The 14,676-nt window shown below is 47.7% G+C and overlaps 6 protein-coding genes across 6 annotated transcripts; 2 read left to right on the top strand and 4 right to left on the bottom strand.

Annotated features, from left to right (window-relative positions):
* Positions 1–237: 237 nt before the first annotated feature.
* Positions 238–3,009, bottom strand: LY89DRAFT_740825 (uncharacterized protein; the record flags this gene model as incomplete). The annotated part of the gene is made up of 2 exons (XM_018220642.1): positions 238–2,802; positions 2,854–3,009. 2 exons carry the CDS (start codon positions 3,007–3,009, stop codon positions 238–240), a joined length of 2,721 nt encoding a protein of 906 aa, XP_018064108.1.
* A 277-nt stretch (positions 3,010–3,286) lies between these two features.
* LY89DRAFT_657242 (RNA 3'-terminal phosphate cyclase) lies at positions 3,287–5,196 on the top strand. Its single transcript, XM_018212420.1, has 2 exons — positions 3,287–3,756; positions 3,812–5,196. Exons 1-2 carry the CDS (start codon positions 3,597–3,599, stop codon positions 4,891–4,893), a joined length of 1,242 nt encoding a protein of 413 aa, XP_018064109.1. The 5' UTR covers positions 3,287–3,596; the 3' UTR covers positions 4,894–5,196.
* A 212-nt stretch (positions 5,197–5,408) lies between these two features.
* LY89DRAFT_690166 (NAD(P)-binding protein) lies at positions 5,409–6,651 on the top strand. The gene is made up of 4 exons (XM_018216045.1): positions 5,409–5,715; positions 5,765–6,183; positions 6,236–6,434; positions 6,487–6,651. The coding sequence occupies exons 1-4, from the start codon at positions 5,646–5,648 to the stop codon at positions 6,579–6,581; spliced, it is 783 nt and encodes a 260-aa protein (XP_018064110.1). The 5' UTR covers positions 5,409–5,645; the 3' UTR covers positions 6,582–6,651.
* On the bottom strand, positions 6,512–7,569 carry LY89DRAFT_628014 (uncharacterized protein). Its single transcript, XM_018211166.1, has 3 exons — positions 7,058–7,569; positions 6,827–6,996; positions 6,512–6,739 (listed from the first exon to the last, which is right to left on the bottom strand). Exons 1-3 carry the CDS (start codon positions 7,431–7,433, stop codon positions 6,683–6,685), a joined length of 603 nt encoding a protein of 200 aa, XP_018064111.1. The 5' UTR covers positions 7,434–7,569; the 3' UTR covers positions 6,512–6,682.
* A 61-nt stretch (positions 7,570–7,630) lies between these two features.
* On the bottom strand, positions 7,631–11,094 carry LY89DRAFT_711048 (DUF1620-domain-containing protein). Its single transcript, XM_018217879.1, has 2 exons — positions 8,172–11,094; positions 7,631–8,117 (listed from the first exon to the last, which is right to left on the bottom strand). The coding sequence occupies exons 1-2, from the start codon at positions 11,058–11,060 to the stop codon at positions 8,076–8,078; spliced, it is 2,931 nt and encodes a 976-aa protein (XP_018064112.1). The 5' UTR covers positions 11,061–11,094; the 3' UTR covers positions 7,631–8,075.
* A 1,164-nt stretch (positions 11,095–12,258) lies between these two features.
* Positions 12,259–13,614, bottom strand: LY89DRAFT_597784 (MFS monocarboxylate transporter-like protein; the record flags this gene model as incomplete). Its single annotated transcript, XM_018209994.1, has 3 exons — positions 12,259–13,010; positions 13,060–13,436; positions 13,487–13,614. 3 exons carry the CDS (start codon positions 13,612–13,614, stop codon positions 12,259–12,261), a joined length of 1,257 nt encoding a protein of 418 aa, XP_018064113.1.
* Positions 13,615–14,676: the final 1,062 nt, after the last annotated feature.

A 14,676-nucleotide genomic window follows, 5' to 3' on the forward strand; every position in this document is an offset into this window, starting at 1 on the left:
TGTTCAGATTGTCGAGTAAAACGATCGACAATGTGAGGACGCCAAGTCACATCGAAATTTGAAATCATGTCATGATTTAAATGGTTTCAAATCCTCATAATACATAATTCATGACATCCCAGCTACATGATGGGTATAACCTGGTATCTTCTCCATGACTCAAATCCACATCGACATTCAAAAGGCCCAGACGCCTGGCTGTGCCTCCCCATTTCCAAAATCTTACAATGCACTACATCACCTCTTGTATATCCCCAAGCCTAATGCTTGATCCTTTTCATCTCGTAAATGCTTATCATCCTCAAACATCCTCGCTTTATCTTCGATGTGTGACACTTGCCCAAGTAGAAATTTCTCGGTCGTTTCACGCACATTGCCATTCATAGAAGGGGCTTTGGACGATGATGTGCTCGGCTCATCGTCCGGCCAGAGAATTTTCTGTGCTTCCTCTTCCGACATCGGTAACTCGTCATATGGAAGTGGTGAAACAGGTGAGAATACTGGCGATGCATCGTAGAGATCGTTCAAGTTCTCACGTGCAGTCGACGCCTGTGATGGAAACTTCGTTTTATCTACGGCCAGTGACTTGTGCTCCACTGCAGGAGGAATGGAGACTGATGGTCGACTAGGCCATGGATCCTCCCCTCTGACTGGTTGACGGATGGCTGTTGGATCCGCACATAGCTGTGACATTGTCCTCCTTCGTTCAGCTTTCATGACATTCTTCAGAAGTGATGCCTCATTACGCTTGTATGCTTGATAGAACGTCTTGTCGATCATCGCTGCGGCATTGAGATCATTCATATCCTCCAGATGTGAGAGAATGCGCAAGTTGATGTCTTCGTTTGACAGAGCCTCCGATCTCTTTGTCTCTTTCGAGTACTCGAGTGGTGCTTCTAGCTCAACCAAATCTCGAGCGAGGTCGTCGTATCTGTCCTCGGTGGGGCCAGCATGTTTCGATAGAGCCCAACCATTTCGACCAGCGACATCTCGCAAAGTCAATCCTTGCACACTATTGTATATATCGTTAATGTCGCTCCTGAAAGCAGCAGCATAATCACAAACACCACTATGAACCGAAGGAGCACTTGGCATCAATCTCAAGCAGTCGACGAGTTCTTTGAGACTACGTTTCGGAGCCGCGGGAAGATCTAGAAAGCCCACATCTTTCATGATCATAGGAAGAATTCGAAGCTCGTTATACACAAGCATGACCCATCCGAGATTAGTCGCATCACATAGGTGAGAGCTTCTTGGACATCGTGGCAAAGATGTGAGCTGTAAGGAGCCTACGCTAGAAGATCGGTCTGTGCTCTTCGCTGGACTTCGAAAGTATTCGCCCATGGCCTTGGTGCAACATTCTTGGACTTGAGCAAGTTTCGCTGCTCTTGTGGCAATAATCTTGTCTCGGACTGCCGGTGGCCAATGCTCTTTGCTCCGAATCTCCTCTTCGTCAACAGCGTTCAGGATTGCGCTTTTTGACATCCGTGTGAATATTCGTCGAAGTCCAAAGGCATAACTGATGATCAAGAAGCCGTCGATGTTGTCATCTCCGATGAGGTGTATCCACTCTGGTAACCATTGATACTCAACTTGCAGCTCAAGTGGTGATGTACAATGATACTTCAAGCAGACCTCTGCAATGCTCACAAAGACCGGGAAATCAACCTGTCTTGGTACTTTTGAGGTGTGCATATGTGCTGCATGAAGGAGTATTACTAGCGAGTCGTGCTTGTTCAGCTCGACTTGGGGCATTCGGTATACTTTAACCTCCATCCCGTCTTTGCATTTATATCTGGCTGGTTGCGCTGGTGGAAGTTGGTTCATCATATCCAAAGGAGTATTCTCCGGCTTTTGGGTTGACAGAAATTGGGCGAAAAGGGGCGATGCCGCAGCCAGTAGATGGGACGAAACCCGAAACCTCAGTATTGGATGTATCTCGGATCCCCCGTTTGCAAATTCCAATATCGTATCTCCATTTTTGGCAATTACATGCTCTCGGATGAGCATATTTGGTGCTTCTCCCTCTTGTGCCTCGCCAAACAGTTTTTCGACTGCTTTGAGATCTAACCGTAGCCTGTCGTAATTGAGGGACCGAATTTTATATTGCTCCCAGAATAGCAACTTTTCGCTCTTCATCCGATGAATGCTTTCGTCCCGCCACTTCAATATCAGCGTTTTCCGCAGATTCTTGTCGTTCAAAAAGGCTTCAATTTGTCGCTCGGTCGCCTCTGGTTCGTACAGTTTATATGTAGCAACCAAAGAAGCTCGAATATTCTCCAGCATCGATTCCTGAACGGCCTTGTATTCGTGTATCGCAGCTAGCCACTGATCATTGACTTGGAAAGGGAGCGCAGTCTCCGTGATTGAAGCACTATTCGACGATCGGGTATCTAGAGGACCGACATTGGATTCGAGTGATGTATTTCGGCCGTTATTCTCTGGAATTGGGACAATTGTCAGCCTACGATGTCCGTTGTCGCAAACCCACATTTCGTTAAGCTGCTGCCTTGGGAGCATCAAGGATTCCTTACGCGACTTCTGCAGCAGACTGGAACATAGCTGCAAGGACTCATCTCTGAATTTCTTGTAGACCTCCCATACCGCATCTACTTTTTTCGGATCTGGGCCGAATGGAGGCTTCCTCAGCTTCCGAATGTTCTCGCGAAGGTGTAGATATTCCGAGTCGTGCGTTGCCGCCACAAAGCTGTCGGGAGAGGGCAGACCACTGTGGGATCTAGATAAGTCGAGGTCTGGCAGAGAGAATAGAGGAGATGTCGGTATCTTGTCAGAGGATTGTGGCTGGAGGAAGCTGTCAGTACAATAGCATGGTTGATAAGGACATCTACCTACCTCGTAGATCTTGTCGGAAGAGCCATGGTCATCGCGCAGAGTCCCAACCGTCGAGGATCTCTTCTTGAAGAATTTGAATCCGCTTCCACTCTTTGGACTGGCAGTCGAGTTCGAGAGAGAACTCGAGTGTGAAGGTTGGCGCAGCATGGACGACATTTCGAGATCAAAGGTCGTCTTCGGTCAAAGTATCGGAAGAATTGTGGAGAACAGAAACCAGCATGATGGCGATACTGGACTGAAGTCTGTTTGGGACCCTGTGGTGATCATGCAGGAAGAACAAGGCTGTTCATGTTCATGCTCAGATTCATGTTCGTAAGAGGTCAAATGTCAAATGGGTGTCATGCAAATGCCAAGGCTTGACAGGCGGGGGAAAATCGGAGCGGGCTGAGACCCGCCCGCCATGACCGCGGAGTGGCAGTGAACTCGGATGCATCCACAAACCTTCACTTCAACACAGTCATTTTCAACATCTCGGGGAATGACTCATGATTCTAGTATGGAGATATAATCATCTAGAACCTTGTATCAGAGGTTTGATTCTTGAATTGCAATGTCAACTCTCCAGCTTTCTTTTCCGATTCAAATCGAATCAAAGGCCATTGGACCATTTCTGCAGCTAAGACCTTACTGAATCCCACAAGGCTGACCAGCCGTGACAAGGCGAACAAACGACAAGGCAACCATAATTGTACCCACCCAAGACAGATCCTTAGATTCAAGATCTGTATTCGGGATAAGACGGCATGGATAAGTCGGATAAGAAGAAGCTCGTGACCCTGGATGGCCGGACAGGAGAGGGTGGAGGACAAGTTGTCCGAGTTGCTGTTGCGCTTGCTGCCTTGACCGGAACACCACTTCGAATCGACAATGTCCGAGGGAATAGAGAAGGACCCCGTGGTGGAGGTGATGACTTGCTTATGCAAAAGCAAGTTCTAGACCTAGACTAACTCTTTTCTAGGTTTGAAGGCTCAGCATGTTTCTTGTATCAAGACCCTTGCCGACGCCACAGATGCAGAGGTCACAGGCTGCAGTGTTGGAAGCAAGTCCTTCCAATTCCGAGCAAAACTGTCTCCTACAGAGATTGTCAACCGGAATATCAAGGTTCGAGCCGATTCGGCTGCCAGTGTACTCTTGGTATTTCAAGCAACTTTACCTTTCTTACTATTCGCCGGTGACGAGAGCGGCTCGCCAATTTCACTCACTATTCAGGGAGGAACAAATGTGAGCTTCTCTCTATCCTTCGAATACCTCGATCAAGTTTTGCTTCCGTCATTGGAAAGATTCGGGATCAAGGTTGAGAGGAAACTTGAGTATCGAGGTTGGTCTCACGGCACAAGAGAAATCGGCTCAATCAAATTCAAAGTCACTCCTCTCGGCCCAGGTCAAACACTCAAAGCTCCAGCATGGCCCACGGAACCAGGCAATGTTACCAAGATCGATATTTCGCTCGTCGTCCCAAGAGACGTTCAAGCTGCGCTGAAGAAATCACTACTATTCGAGCTCGATCTAGTGTTCCCAGGTGTGGAAATCGATTTTATAGTTATCGACGACAGTAGGCATAAGAGCAGATTATACACTCTGCTTGTTGCCCACACAACCCCTGGTCTACGTTTCGGAAGAGATTGGCTCTACGACAAAAAGACCAAAGACAAGTCACCAGACCAACTCAGCACCGAAATATCACAGAAAGTAGTGGATGACTTAGATGTTGAGATTCGGAAAGGTGGTCTTGTCGATGAACATCTGCAAGATCAATTGATCGTCTTTCAAGCTCTGGCAGAGGGAATGTCGAATATCGCAGGATCGGCGGAGGCTCTTGCTTCTGATAGAGACCGTGTCGATCGGACGGACATGCCGTTTGGAGATGGGAGTTTGCATACTACGACCGCGAGATGGGTTGTGAGTCAATTACTACCACACGTTAAGTGGGTCGATGGAGGGCGGTTATGTGAAGGTGCTGGGTGGAAGACTATAGACGCTGACGTGGAATCTACGGCGGAGGGAGTGCAGTCGCTTTCGATTAACGCAAGTACGGCATAAGTAAAACGTCAAGAAGTTTGTCCGCCAGTCTTTAAGAGAGCAGGGAAGATCCAAGACTAAACAACTCCTATCAATTTGGGATGTAGTGCTCAAGTGAAGCTTCCCCACCTGGAATTTTGGACTTTGGCTGGATTTGAGAATATCGATATCGCATGTTAGAAGTCGTGTCCGACGAGTAGCCTGCAAAAGGCGTCTTTGCTCTCGAGTTCGATGCACCCATTGCAATCATGCTTCTTTTCGAGGAAGAAAACTGAAATTGTCATCCCAGCCTGGACCTTCTAATCCAGCACAGCAACCTGAAACCATCCTTTTTCTAGACAAGCCACAACTCCGCATAACCCCACAAGAGATTCTATCAGATGTTCGCTCCTAATTTAGCTGCAGACTGGGTTGCTGTTACCAAGTGCTGACAACGGCCCGTGGCATGTTCCTCGCATTTGGTCCATGCGCAACGTTCCTATTCGAGCCTCAAACTCCGATACAGCCAATCACTTTATTTCTACAGTACTCTCAATGCGCATTTTCTATCTTCCTCACTGCAATTGCTCAGTACATATGCCGACTTTATGTCCGGGAATGCCATCGAAATAGTCTTGACGTCACCGGTTATATCGGACTTTACATTTGGATGGCGAGTACATCTCTACTTTTCAGCCTTTTTTATACATGAACCCCTTTCAGCCAAAACATCTTTGCATATAAAACCCAGAGAGCTTATCGGATCGAAACATCACAAACCACAAACCATCGAAATGGCAACTCAAACTCAAAAATACAACAAGCTAGCGGGCAAGCGTGTCGTGATCATTGGCGGAACATCCGGTATGCCCTCTTCCCTATAACTCTAAACCCTACAACTCACCCTTCAAAGGAATCGGTTACGCAGTAGCAGAAGCCTGCATCGAATCCTCCTTCTCGCACGTAACCGTCTCCTCATCCTCCGCCTCCCGCGTCCAAACCGCCATCTCCAACCTCCAGAAATCTTACCCGTCGACCAGCTGCACCATCTCGGGCCACACATGTGACCTTTCCACTCCCGACCTCGAAACTTCCATCGAGGCTCTGTTTTCTAAAACTGGAAACGTAGACCACATCGTCTTTACGGCAGGCGATAAGTTGGCTATTTACCCTATTGAGGAGATCAACTACGAGAGGATCCTGAAAGCGGGACAAGTCCGCTTCGTCGCTCCGTTGTTGGTCGCAAAGGTGGGGAAGAAGTATCTGAATGCGGGGCCCGAGAGCAGTATTGTATTGACGACGGGAGCTGGTGCTGAGAGGCCGTATGCAAATGTACGTCTATTTCCATTCGTACTGCTCGCCAGTTGCTGATGCTTTGACGAAGTGGTCCATAGTAACTCCCTACCTCTCAGGTCTCTACGGCATGACCCGCGCCCTGGCGATTGATTTGAAGCCCGTTCGCGTCAACCTGGTTAGTCCGGGCGCTGTCGACACAGAGCTTTGGAAGGATTTCAGTGCAGAGGAGAAAGAAAAGTTCTTTAAGGAGGTGGGAGAGAAAGTTCCTACGGGGAGGATTGGGAGACGTGAGTTTTGCTTGTGATGTGTGTGGAAAATGAAAAGCTAACGTGGATATAGCGGAGGATGTTGCGGAAGCTTATTTGTGGCTGATGAAGGATAGTAATACTACTGGTGTTGTTGCTTCTACGACTGCGGGTAATTTGTTGGTTTAACCTAAAGTTCGCCGTATATCAAGAAGAGCAGTAGCATGCAGTTTACCTTTTTGCCAAAGTAGATCCTTTTCCCAATCTTTTTTCTTCCACTGTACATCCCTTCAAGATATCTCACAATGAGCATCAACAGGCTTCCCACAATTAATCTTCAAAATATCCTACACATCATTAGCCTTCTTTTTTACGCCTCCCTCTTCACCTCAACCTCTGACATCCCACCTAAGAAAAAAGACGGGAAAACAAACCTGCGGACAAGCACTAAAAGCAACCACCAAATCCACCTCCGCCCTCAACACCACATACGACCCAGCCGTACTAACCGGCGCCTCAAACGAGATGGTCGTCCTATCCTCATGCACCGGGATATTCATAAACAGATTCAGAGGCGACGGCGTGAATGTTGGTGCCTCAATCCCTAGTTTCACCATCAACTTTCCTCTCTCTCTCTCTAGATTAATGATGATTAGGTAACTCACCAAGGCCCTCCAACCCCTCAACCAAATTATCCGCACAATTCCGATGACTACTCCCACCCCCCAATTCTTCATACCGCTGCCTATCACACGCCGCTATCATCGTGTCGTGGATGCCGCCACTGGTATCCTCTAGCACCGTCAGAAGTTTTTCTCGTTTATTGTTAAAAAGTCCATCGCCTGGCTGCGGGATGATTTTATTCAAGCTTGCGCGCGTGTGTTGCATCGAGAGCTGGGTGGAGATAGTGGAGGGAGAAGACAGCGTGAAGGCGAAGGTGTCGACGACTTGGGTGCCGTGCGTGTTGATGACTTTGATGGTTTCGCCGGCGTTGAGGGCGGCTGCGATGCCGTGGCGGGCGGGGATGGTTTGTTGTGGCATTTTTGGGTGTAGTGTTTGAGAGAGAGATGGAGAGAGGTAAGTTGAGTTTGAGGGAAGATAGATGTTTGTTTTGAAGAGAAGAATGGGATGGTTGAAAAGAAGTCATTCTCATGTCTAAGAAGTGGGATGGAGGGGCTCGATAAGCTGATAAGGATAAGGGAAATTGGGCAAAAGTGGGAGGTGAGTAAATAGTGAGTGTGGGTTGAGCCTCATGTACTGACATTGCAGAGAAGAGAGTCTTGCGTGATTCGAAGATATGTCCTTGAGATATGTGTGGTAATTGGGATATACGGGTCGGGAATGTATCTCAAAGTCCTTGATATTCATTAAAATGGTCAAGCGTGAGAAAGTGGTAAATTGAGAGCACTATACTTAAATGAAGAGTTACGATGCTCCCTGAAGTCATCTTTAGTCAATCTTGTGGTACCAATTTCATCCGTTCGGAATTGAAGGAGGCACTTGCCTCTACATCGATAACAAAACCTCGAACAAAATAGAACATTCCACTGGAACAGGCCCGAGGTGCATAAGTAATTCAAGTGGAGAATTTTTCGGTCATGAAAGATGCATATGCATTGAAAAGCCCTCCATTAGGCTTATGTGTATGGACACAGCAACCAAAATATATTCATACAAGGCCATCTATTGTGTAGCCCATCGCTCATTGATTTGCTTCCTCTTAGTCTATCACAATGTTAGCATTCATACAAAATATTCCTTTGCAGAAAGGAGACTTACCATAGGAGCCAATACAAACACCCCAATCCATAACGCCAAAACCGTCGCCACTAAACTCAACCTATTGAAGCTCTTTCCCAAGATATCAAATGCTGCACTAGGAGCTACCCTTGTGCCGAAAACATCAATTCCGTAAGCGAATAATAAACTTGTGCTTTCCAAGACTGCTGGTGTAGCGATCACATCTTTGATGCCAATTACTTCTCGCTTGTGCGTAAGGGCCATCTTGGGATCGAATTCGATGACTGGGTGGTACTGAATGAGACCTTCTTCCATCTCAGCAGGTGTGGGAGCACGGCCAACTGGTCTGCGAGCGTCAAGAATGTGTCGTGGGATGCCAACAATAGCATTGGATCCTGCCAGCGTGCAGACGAGTTGACGTGTAGTTATGCCTTGACGAGTCTGACTGACGGACATATGACTGATGGCCTCCGGAATCAAGAATGTTTGTGAGATGACATAAGGAAGGGCAGGTTCGGCATTAGGGATGTCAGATGGCTCAATGCTCGAGGAGTTGACCGTGGGACCCAGTGGGCCCCGGTCGTTAGGTACAGCGGACTCAAATAGCTCTGATACAATGATTTGGTAGCCCTTTGATCCCGGAAGGGTAGCCTCGGTAACAAGAATATCACTCCATAGAGAGTAGGCAAGCCAGTTTTCTGTTAGGACAGAAGTGATCGGTTGCTGGATGTCGACACCTTCATGTGTCACGGAGTAGAGCACATCTCCAGAGACAGAGTCAATGAGATAGAATGCAACGTAAGACGACTCTTCTGAGACGGCTGTAACGAGAACGACGTTTGGATTGAGGTATTTGTAGAGAACAGTACGGTCACCAAGAACCTTTCCGATTGAAGCAACAGGATCATGGGGTGGCCTTGAGACAACATTCAAGATCTTCTCACCAGGGCCCGATTGGAAGGTCCATAGCACTACAGGTGATGCCCCAGGTCCTTTGGTGTCGAATTTCAATCCCTTGATCTCGCCATCTTTGCCTTGTACAACGAGATTGTCCTTTGGTGCTTGGTCGACGGGAACCTCATCTAGATTGCCATCTAGACTAATTGGAAGGAATAAAGCTCCTGAAGGGGTTTCAACCACGACAGTGCTCTGGATGAAGTCTGACCCTGGGGCCACAGTCTCCAGAACATTGCCAGTGACAACATGAACAGTAACGGATTCTCCCTTGCTACCTTTGATGGTAGCAATGCCTTTTGACTGTTCGACCCAAATACCCTTCACGTCCCACTTCTCATTTGATGGGATATCAAAAGCTTTCGAGGACCACAGGACGAAGCCTTGATTTCCCGCGTTGAGACCATAAACACGACCTCGCACAGTGGCTACAATGACCAACTTGTTGAAGCCAAAGCTGTCTCGTGCCAAGACACCAGACTGAGAAGCTGTACCACTACCGATAATGCTAGTCAAAAGACGCTTGGGAAGGGCTTGCAAATAGGCTGGTAAGTATTGCAAGTCGTGTGCATGACGGTTGACTCGATGGATGTACGCAGACAGAGGATTGCTATGTGCCTCAGCCTCCAACGTCTTTGCAAGGTTCTCGGACTCTGGGATCTCAGCCCATGCAGCAGCAACAGCTCCAGAGAGTCCCTCGGGACGAGTCCAGTCCACGGCACCGTTGCGAATAAGTAGCCAATCATCATTGCTGGTAAGCACCGCCGATCGTACTGCATAGGTATCACCAGTTCTTTGAACAACTTCTGAAGCTCCATGAAGAAGTGCGCCATCCTTTCCGGTGAACCTCATTGGCCATCTTCCAAGAATACCATGAGAAGCAGATGAAACGACAATGCATTCGTCCTCGGTCAGGCGGGTAAAGTAGACATTCGCAGCTTGAGAGCTGACAGAGATGGCACCCTTTCCTGAGAGCTTAGGCAGCTCATACTCCTTAGCAATGGTTCCACTGGCTGGATTGATGTGATACACATCGGCTCGATTTGACGTAGCTGAATGGCTGTGAACCAAAAAGTGAGGTAGCGATTGAATCAAGTGTGGCGCATGAATCTCAACCTTTGTGATAGGTCCATCAGCCTCCGCCAAAGGTAAAGACGTAATGCTCGCAGAGCGACCCAAAATATTAACTTTCAGATTCTTGAAATCTTTGTCCGTCCATGCAACAATAGGCGCCGCTGAATTGGCTCCGACAAGCAAAACATCCTCTGGTGAATGTACGTCGCTCAGCGACCTCAACGTATGTTCTGAGATCTGCTTTCCGGTGACAGGATCGAGCTCCGTAATCTTCAGATTATAAGCCCCAGTCGTGCCGTGCAGCGCAATAACGAAGATCTTCTCGACGTTCGTGCTGACCTGCAGAGGGACATCTGTGATCTCGCCATGATATTCCCACTTCACATTCCCACTCTCTCCCTTCAATAATCTCAGGACACCCTTTCCATCCTCGTCGTATAGTGCCAGAATATCCTTAACATCTCCTGACGTGGTCTCCATGACCTCCAGATCCTTGATTGTGCCCGCGAATAAATTCCCCCATCTTTCACGTCCACTCATAGCATCCCAACTATCAACTCTTCCTCCTACTGCAGAAACAACCGTGCTCTCTCCCTCGACCGGCCTTAAGAATCCTTTCGAAGACGCATTGTACTCCCCAGCTTCGCCCGCAAGCAATTGTCTCCAAACCACCTTCCCAGTCCCAGGATGTACCGCGCCAAGTACTCCTAAGTCGCTCAAGGTATATAATAACGTCGCTTTGTCATCTTTCCGCGGCCGATGGAAGAATGTTGTTTGTGGTTGTGGGAGGCCTAGGAGTTCGTGCTGGTAATCGACGCTGTAGGCTTCGTCGGCGAAGATTGCGTGGGAAGAAGGGAGGAGAGAGAGCGCAAGAGTGAGGACAGTGATGGGGAGTCGCATGGTGATGAAAGTTGCGAGGTGCGACTGCGACCTCGTTGCTTGTTACGGAGCTGTTGAAGCTTGTGATGGCGTCGAGGTAAGGCTACGGTGGTCGGAATCTGCCAGATATACAATCCCTGACTTATGGCGCTGTCAATCTCCCAGGATCCGTAGGCGATTCAGATCTATTCTTCAATAGTGAATTTCAACTGCTCATCAGATGGCAAGATTTGGATCGCCCTTAGCTTAACAGAGATTAAAAAAACCAGCAAAGTTAGACGGTTCGCGATCACGTGAAGAGGATTTTAAGGTCTGAAAGGCTCTATGAAAATGCCAGATTCACTTGGGTTGTGAAATTGTGGACGTAAGGATAGTATTCCGGATCTTATAGGACAATACAAGTGGACTTACGAGAATTCCGATGAAAAAGTTGTGAAATTATGCAGACAAGGATTGAGAGTCCCAGAAAGCTGGGACAACGAAGACAGATTTTCTTATGAAGAAAAGTCCAGACTTCAGTATGCTTAATATAGCATTAATGTTCAATTCGAACTTCCGAAGCTCCCCAAAAGTTGGGGCAATATGAAATACATTTCAGGATTCTTAATTTCAAAATACCAAATTGTGATTTCACCAAGATAAGCTTTTGAAAGTCCCTAATAGATAGGACAATCGGAATCAGCTGGGAGTCAAAGATGAAACCAAGATTGGAGGAATTGGAGGTAAGAAGGCCATAAAGGTCTCTTTTATTTGAACATACTCACATGAACTTTCGAGGTCATGTAGCGAGTCTTTGCAAGAATGAGATCAGATCTCAAGAGCTCGGCCCAAGTGGGTTCTCAACAATGTCCCTGATACGACTGGACATCCTCTTCCTCATATGACCATAATTTCAAGACTTGCACGATCTCCGTTCATTCTCACGAGCACGATGTATCATTAATGCATCACCAAACAGACGCAGACAAGAAAAGGTCTATTGATGCACCCTATACTATCCCGTCCCATCCTTCGCTATGCTTATTGAAATATACACAATGACCCCCCACTTAGAATCAAGGAGTTTCCGCCATCCACGAACACAACCCCGCAGATTTCCTCCCATATGACCGGCTGTCCTTGCCCTACACTTAAATCTGACAACGCTACCTGCACCTTCGTCTCTTGCCCTCTGGAAGTCTTTTCTGGAAGTCTTGTGCCTCAAATGTTCAGCCTCCCTCTATGCCTTGACTGTCACATTCCACCCCGACTTCTTGACTCTCGATAACCATACGAAGATGGCTGCGAGCACATTTGCAGTCCCACAGAACATCGCTGGGCCAATCCATCCGTACGTAGTAAGAAGTGATCCAGCAACCGGATTACCGATGAGCAAGCCCAAAGCACAGAAGGTAAAGCTCATTCCCATATGCGTTCCTACCAAGCTCAGATCAGGCGAAAGGGTTACCAATGCAGGTCCACAAATCGAGACGAAAGTTCCCGAGAAGAAGCCGTAGAAGAGGGAGAAGGCAACGGCCTGTCCTAGACTCGATACCGAAAGCCAGGAGAACGCGATGATGCCGCAGAATAGGCACCAAGGGGCTGTAATATTCAACGGTCCGAGCCTATCTGCAAAGAAACTGGGGACGATTCGTCCGAAGATCGATCCTGCGTTGAGCATTGTGAGAAGGTAGAATGCGAGGTTCTCATCGACAAAACCCTTTTCGACGCTGTATGTTGATATATAATAGAAGGGGATGTACATCCCTATAAACCCGAAGAACGCGCCAATCGAGAACAGAACCCATGGCACATCTCGAAGAACCTTGAAGTCGACCAAAGGACGTTTCTGGGCTGGAAAAACCTTGGCTCTCATGAAGATAATCGGTACCATAAGTGTCGCTAAAGCGATGAAACCGATGATCCTAGTAGCCCAGCCGAAACCAATCTGAGGTTGAAGCTTGTGGAAGACAATAGGGTAAATGATACCACCTACGAAATCTTGTTAGCCGCGCAACTAATTCATCACACATGCACTTACCCAAACTACTGCCAGATGCTGCAACACCTGTAGCAAATGCTCTTCGAGTCTTAAAGTACTGTGGCATCACGGCAATGCTGGGCAACATCATACAGCCAGCACCAGCACCCACAACTATCCCCTGGGCCAGAATGATCTGCCAGTATTCATGACAAATACTGGTCATCATCATACCGAAGACTACGAGGAAAGAGCCAGTAAAGACGAGAGCTCGAAGATAACCAGCATCGAAGATTGGCCCTGTAACAATGCCACCAACTATGAGCAGCATGAATGCCTGAATGGAGCCGATCCAGGAAATGTTTGATGGACTCTCGTCTTTCAGAAGGTTGGCCTCGTAGTATATTTGATAAGCGCCAAAAGTGTTCGCCACTCCCCTACAATGGTTAGTGATTGAACTTCTCGGGGTAAATGAGGAGTCTCTCACCATGAGTTGAACATCAGGAAAAAGGAGCCAAGGACCTGTAGCAGTGCAAGTCTTGTGCTGCTCGGTGGTATAGACTTCGGTTGGCTTTCCTCCAAGTCTTGAGGTTCACTGTCTGGCTTCTCTTCCATAGCAGCGGTGTCCATTGCCGTCGTGCTGCTAGACTCCGAGAAGTTCATCCCGCTCTCGATTATTTTGGATTCCATGTCTGAAGACTCTGTTTGTGATGCCATGACAATAGAATAGATAGAGCTAGAAACACTTTGAGCGAGTCCAATGTATAAGGTATTCGGTGGAGATTTATGTGTTGATGCAGAAAGTACCACCGGCTCTCTTATATCGTGAGTACAGGAGAGAAGCTAGGCGGTAATGGGGTTTTGCCGATTCCTGCATATAGAAAATGCTTCTGATGCCATAAGAAGTACGATTGGCAAGCAAAGCTTAACAATCAGAAATCTTCTGAACCATAGGCATAATGCTTAACGAAATACGAGTGACTCCGTTTCAAGGCCACTCATGGTCATTAACAAAGAGAAGTAAAGCACGTCGCAAATTCTGGAGATGAAGATTCTGGCACGGTGAGGGGCGGGTCGAGCGGCAATACCATGAAGATGGAGGGCATCGGAAAGCTAACCCGATGGAGAAGTTGCATGCAGAAGAATCCACTTTTTGAGCCGGTCGGTGGCTTCTTAGTGGCTGAGGGCAGAATCGTTTCGCGGACGGCCAAGCTAGAACGTATTCCCGAATCCAAAGCGACCCTGGTCTTGAGGGGATGGGCATCGTTTCTCCGCTGCTGACAAAGTGTTGAACATATCAAATTTAGAGCCGCATGCATCATGTTTCGGGATGACTCCTCATGTCTTGCTCGGAACGCTAACCCAAAGAGGTAATTGAGTAATCGTGATTTCGTGGCTTGAGCTTGCAAACAGTTTACTAAGATGCCGTAGTGAGTACAACATATGCGTGTCAGCGGCGGCCAATGTTCGCGGGCTTTTCGTAGAATAGAGTGTATTCTTGATACTTTGCAGCTATGCCACTCCTGTGGCACAGTCCAATGAAGATTGTTGAACCGTATTTTTTTGAGGATCTGATTATCCCTGAAACATCGGGATTTACAGAGCTGGTCAAAGAATCAGGGAGAAGGTCGTACTTCCAGTCTCGAATTACTTCTCATTGCCCTCCTCGTCGTCGTC

Source organism: Mollisia scopiformis (genome assembly GCF_001500285.1).
Source record: "Mollisia scopiformis unplaced genomic scaffold LY89scaffold_28, whole genome shotgun sequence".
Classification (NCBI taxonomy): Eukaryota; Fungi; Ascomycota; class Leotiomycetes; order Helotiales; family Mollisiaceae; genus Mollisia; species Mollisia scopiformis.